The sequence below is a fragment of the Bombyx mandarina genome, chromosome 06 (assembly GCF_030267445.1).
Source record: "Bombyx mandarina strain Sakado chromosome 06, ASM3026744v2".
Lineage (NCBI taxonomy): Eukaryota > Metazoa > Arthropoda > Insecta > Lepidoptera > Bombycidae > Bombyx > Bombyx mandarina.
In genome coordinates this window covers 15,381,689-15,387,688 of record NC_143213.1, presented here as the reverse complement: position 1 = coordinate 15,387,688, position 6,000 = coordinate 15,381,689, and the positions used below count along the sequence as shown (strand labels likewise).

Below are 6,000 nucleotides of genomic sequence, written 5' to 3'. Positions count from 1 at the left end.
CTTCGCTCCTCGTGTTCCTAAAAGAAAGTCAATAATATTCTTACATAAGAAGCAGTGATGAATGATACAAGTACTTGTTTTTTTTATTGCTTAGATGGGTGCTCACAGCTCCCTGGTTGTTAAGTGGTTACTGGAGCCCATAGACATCTACAACGTAAATGCGCCACCCACCTGAGATATAAGTTCTAAGGTCTCAAGTATAGTTACGACAGCTGCCCCACCCTTCAAACCGAAACGCATTACTGCTTCACGGCAGAAATAGGCAGGGTGGTGGTACCTACCCGTGCGGACTCACAAGAGGTCCTACCACCAGTAAAAAGACAATTATATGTAGGCAGCGGCTGGGCTATGTCTTGGCATAGCTGAGGTCGAGGAGTGCCGATAAACACTCACCATCAGATGGGGTGTATAATCGACTGCCTGAAAGGGAATAAAAAAGAATAGGTACCTTTTCAACCTCGAGCAAAACAAAATCACTCTGCTGTTCTAACCTACGTTATTGCTCGGAACTTGTTGTTTGGGTACATACTTGTGTATGTCCTACCTTGAATTTATCGTTAGCGCAACTCAAGTTTCGCTTCGGATCTGTTCTTTATTTTTTACTGGTGGCCCGGAGGCCTTTCCAGTTTCACCAGGTCAGGTGGGCGAGCAAAGGCTCAGCCAGGAGGGATGGGATTTGGTAACAGCTGACCGAGCGCCTCCGAAGGAGACCTAACAACTCAAGAGCAGCTGCTTCGCGAATGAATCTACTACCGGATCGGAATCGCGACCCGCTGAGAAGATCCGGCGAGAAACTCAGCGAGCTGATACATGGGTTAGGTTGCACGGCGAACTCTTTGTCGAGTTCGACGAGTACGGTTACCTGGGTCCCTAAGCCTGCTCCTAATGTTAGAGCTGAAGGCGTCTAATGCAAAGGTTATTGGATCTGATGGACCCGTAAGGACGTGGTGAATCTGTTCTATCTATACTTAATATTATAAAGAGGAAAGATTTGTTTGTTTGTTTGTTTCGAATAGGCTCCGAAACTACTGGACCGATTTGAAAAATTCTTTTTCCATTAGAAGCCGACATTGTCCCTGATGAACATAATTTACTTTTTTTTTTTTTTTTTGGTTTCATGTGTGTTTTAATGTTTCCGAAGCGAAGCGAGGGCGGGTCGCTAGTTAATAATAACTACAGCTACAATATTTTTTAATTTAAACAACAAACGTTCCGATATCAATATGAAGCAGCAGGTACCTAATGCGTTTCGCTTTGAAGGGTGGGCCGGCTGTTGTACTGTAGAAACTGAGACCTTAGAACTCTTCACTCAAGTAGAGTGGCAGAATTTACGTTGTTGATGTCCATAGGCTGCGGCATCCACTTAACACCAGATGAGCCGTGAACTCATTCACGAATCAAAGCAATAAACAGAGTATTATAAAAAGAACATTGTAAAAGACCCAAATTAGGGCTGCCCTAGGCTTAGTTGTTTTTTAATACAATCCCATCTGGATATGTCTGTCGGTGGGGCCAACGTTTTACAAATAATTAAGAATTCCACATTATACCCTAAGTTGGGTAAGCTTAGGTAGAGTTCAGGTTCTGATATCTGATATCGGGTCTATGGTCTGTGATAGCCACCTTCGTGCCGGGACATAACAAAAAATTCAGTCTTCTTTTCAGGTAATGCAAAACTGGATATTATTATTAAGACGACTAATATGAGATTAAAAAAAATATTGGTGCGCTTGAAGCAGTGTACAATTTGAGGCTTTATGCTAAATTAATCGAACCTATAAAAGCTTTTTCATATTAATAATAACTGCTTTAAAACCTAAACCGTTAGAATTTTAATTTTATCCGTCACCAGACGCCGTATCGTCTATGGGGTCACTGGGAACAGCCGCGCTGCCAATGCTGAAAAGCAATCACTCCGGTCTTCGGAATTGAATAATTGCTTTTTCAATGAAATCCAAACCTCGGGATCCAGGTTCCCAAGACAGGTAGCGTTACCTCATTCTCTTTAATTTATGACAGTGTACCTAACCATGTGTGTTACTTGCTGTAAGCTGTCTTTACAAATAAACATAAATAACTCAATTTTTTCGGAGAATTTGTAGAATCAAAAACCACGAATATTTCCTTTCCCATGCATAACATATAAAAACCGATGCCTATGAAACTACATCTTTTAAAAATACATTATGATACATAGAGATCTCTAGTAACAGTACAAAAGAAAATAGCAGCTGTTGGTGACACAATAACAATCAATAACAGAGTGAGCCAATACTAATTCACACCTTGAAATCAATTTAACGTAACGAGGTAAATTAAAGGTCCTTGTAAATGGAACGTCAGGAGTATATTCTGTGCACGGCGAGATAAATAAGAAAAAAAAAAAGAAAAAAAACTCCATCCAAACGAAGTCTCGCAGCCTCCCAGATTCGCACTATCATCTCGCCGCGGCCAATACAAAGTGAAAAGCGACGTAACACCGCTCTATTGGCCCGACGGAACCCTTAAACCCCTCCCTACCGACAAAACTCCGCCCATCACATACAAAAAGCCACCAGAACGACGCAGCAGCTGCCCAAGATAAAGGCAGCTCAGTATAAAGTCCGGCATCAAAGTAATTGAACAACGTAACTACACGTCGTAACCTTAAAACACTTCTTCCCATTTAAAGTCGCGGCCCTGACGCGCTTATCACGGCCTGTTATCGTTGAGAACGTTCAAGATTCGTCCGTCCTTATCGCGCAACCTGATTCCGCTTATGACGAACAGGGACGACGAATTAAAAATTTAGGTGTCGTTAAGAAAAAAATATGCCGTGCTGCCCGCCGCGGCCAGTGTTCGTCGGTGCGGCTGACGTGCGGGCGTGCAATCGATAACCCGCGCCGCTGAGCTAGCCCGCTCCGCAACCAAACGCACCTACATCCGGGACGTAGTGATGTGCGCGATGTAAACGTATTGTCGCTATCGATAGACGCGGTGATCGTGACAAACATGATGACTATGGACGTCGGGATGTACAACAACCAACAGAACGGGTACGGAGGCGCCGAGTACTATCAGCAGGGGACCGGGTACCAGCCGCCTTACGAGGGCTACCACGAGGGATACTACGAGCCGACGACGCACTACTACGAGCCTTTACTGCCCGGGCAGCCGGCCCACGACCACCCCCCCGCGCCGGTCATAAGCACAGACACGGGACTGTGTTACACGAATTTGGATTACGGTGACCTGCAGCCAAATTACCCTTTACACGCCTTACCGCAGCATCCGATTGAGCCGTTCAAGCACCGGGATGAGGTCCCGAGACCGGAGGAGATGCACTTACACGAGCACAAGCTCGACAACCACTACTTGGAGACGAAATATAATATGCATTTCGTTGATGAGTCCTCCATGCAGTACAACCACTCCGGGTCCCCGCTCTCCTGCGCGGAGTTTGAGCACTACCAGCCCAAAGAGGAGTACGGAGGACTGAGGGAGGGGTTCCCTCGTGAAGGAGAGACGATGTCGCACCTTATCCCGAGCGGTCACCAATCCCACCCCTCTCACGCCACTGTGCCGACCTACAAATGGATGCAAGTCAAGAGAAACGTACCCAAACCAACCGGTGAGTTCTACAATGATTTTATTTTTAGAAAATACTTTTAATTATTTATTTTTCTTATATATTTTTTTATTTCTTTATTGTTTATACAATATGTTCTTGAGTGAACAAGGCTCAAGCTATTATAGAAGACTAATGAAATGAAAACATCATATCTACATAATAAGATATATATTTAAGACAGAAACTAATCTGCTCTATCGGACTACTTCTTCATAAATCTCACAAATAGCTACGTATTAAATATCGAAGCTGAACTAAGCATTACCACGTGAAAAACCATTTTGACTTTTCTTCAAAACGGACGAAATTACAATTAGTAGAAACAAAGAAATTTTTAAAAAAGATTTAAAAAAATAAAGTCACTTGTAATTTTACAAAATCAATTACTGGTCCGTGAATTTAGTATGTATTATTAACGACCATATTTATTCAACTGTATCGTAATAATTTTAAATCGAAAAGAATTTGTGATTACAGATACATAGATTCCGTTCACAAAAAAAATTAAAGAAGGCATTTAGAAGTGTTTAAATTATTCGATAATATTTTATATACATATATATCGACGCTTGAAAGGTAAACGTGACTAAGCGACAATGCGTGAACTTTACAGTAGACTAATTTAAAGTTGAAATACCTGAACAAAAATTATATTTTAACGAATCTAGCTGTAGGATTGAAATGATAATTTATGATAATAATAATAATAATTTAATAGACCTAGCAATACCTATATATTTTTTGCGCGCCGAATATGGTTATTGCCTATCATTTATGTACAAAGCAGTTATTGTCGCTTAGTCACGTTTGCCTTTCAAGCGTCGATATATAAATATATTTTGAGTCTCTGTTATATAACTATTTTATTAATCAGCTGAGATTAGGAGTCAACGATCTCGCGTGACGCGGGATGGATAGCTTCGCATTGGAACGCGGCTTATCAAACATTTCAAATAAAAATACAAAAAAAATATCTTGTACTTTAGATACGTAGTTTTCGTCGGAATGCTCTTCCTTCATGAGGCTTCTATCAGCCAACTTTCATGTAGCACAGCGGCAGGTGTCAAGGGTTGTGTCACTGACCCGCGTCAGTCACTCACTTGAACTCTGTCACTCAATCTGACACTGCGACTGACATAACGGGCAAATAATTTGACGTTTATGAAATGTTAAAACTACGGACGGACGATTTGACATTTCAAAATATTAACTAGGTTTTTTTTTGTTCGGTGGTTATTTGTACGACTCGTGTAAGCCAACGGTTTCACGTGACCCTGCCATTGCTGTGGTCATTGGGCGATAATTACTCATCAACTATTCATTAAACCACCAGCTAGTCTTATATGACAATTAATACGGTTATTTAAATAGAGTTAACATGTATAAAACTATATTACGAAAATCTTTTAATATATAAAGAGATAACATATAATATAAAAAATATAAATATATTAGGTATAATCATGAAGTCAAAGTCTCAATTACTTTGGAATACAAATAAAAATACATTTACATTTTGTTCTCATATAGTTTACAATTTTTTTTATTGCTTACATGGGTGGACGAGCGTACAGCCCACCTGGTGTTAAGTGGTTACTAGAGCCCATAGACATCTACGACGTAAATGCGCCACCCACCTTGAGATATAAGTTCTAAAGTCTCAAGTATAGTTACAACGGCTGCGCCGCCCTTCAAACCGAAACGCATTACGGCTTCGCGGCAGAACAGGCAGGGCGGTGGTACCTACCCGTGCGGACTCACAAGAGATCCTACCACCAGTAATAATTTCCCCCATAGACACAGCCCAATGAGTTTCTCGCCGGATCTTCTCAGTGGGTCGTGATTCCGATCCGGTGCTAGAATGTGTGAAGAACTGCTTTTGCTAGGGTTTGTGTTACTAGCAAATTCTCTCAGGTTGAGCCCGTGAGCTCACCTACCCGTCCGGACGTAGCTGGAATAGCCTCTTAGGCTACCAGCGACTAGGTGGGGAAATACAATTTGCGACGTTTTGTATGCTTAACAACTTTGGCGGTCGCTAATAACTAAAGTAACTAGCGGAATCTCATCTTTTTTGTCTTTATGATGTTACGACACAGGATATGTTTATAAAATTATCGAAAACAACCAGAATCCCGAAACAATTCAATCGAACTAATGCCGTGCCAATTGAATTGTTGCCCATAAAATTCGATTACACATCACTATTTATCGATAAAAATGTATCGAACAAAAAACAATAAGTTTATGCTCTTCTAGTGGTGATCGTTACCGTATCACACGAAACACACAGACAGGCAGACACGCGTTAGATCGATATTTAGATAACGAGCCCCACGAGTTCTGTTAACATTTCTTTAACCACAGTTTAGAGACGCTTGTCGTCCAGCTTA

General features: G+C 41.4%; 1 protein-coding gene across 1 annotated transcript in view; it reads left to right on the top strand.

Annotated features, from left to right (window-relative positions):
• Window positions 1-1,100: 1,100 nt before the first annotated feature.
• Window positions 1,101-6,000, top strand: part of LOC114253499 (uncharacterized) — a 46,102-nt gene continuing 41,202 nt past the window's right edge. Inside the window, exon 1 of the mRNA XM_028188395.2 lies at window positions 1,101-3,610. Coding sequence (XP_028044196.2) covers window positions 2,992-3,610 — 619 coding nt within the window. The 5' untranslated portion in view covers window positions 1,101-2,991. The remainder of the gene's footprint in view (window positions 3,611-6,000) is intronic.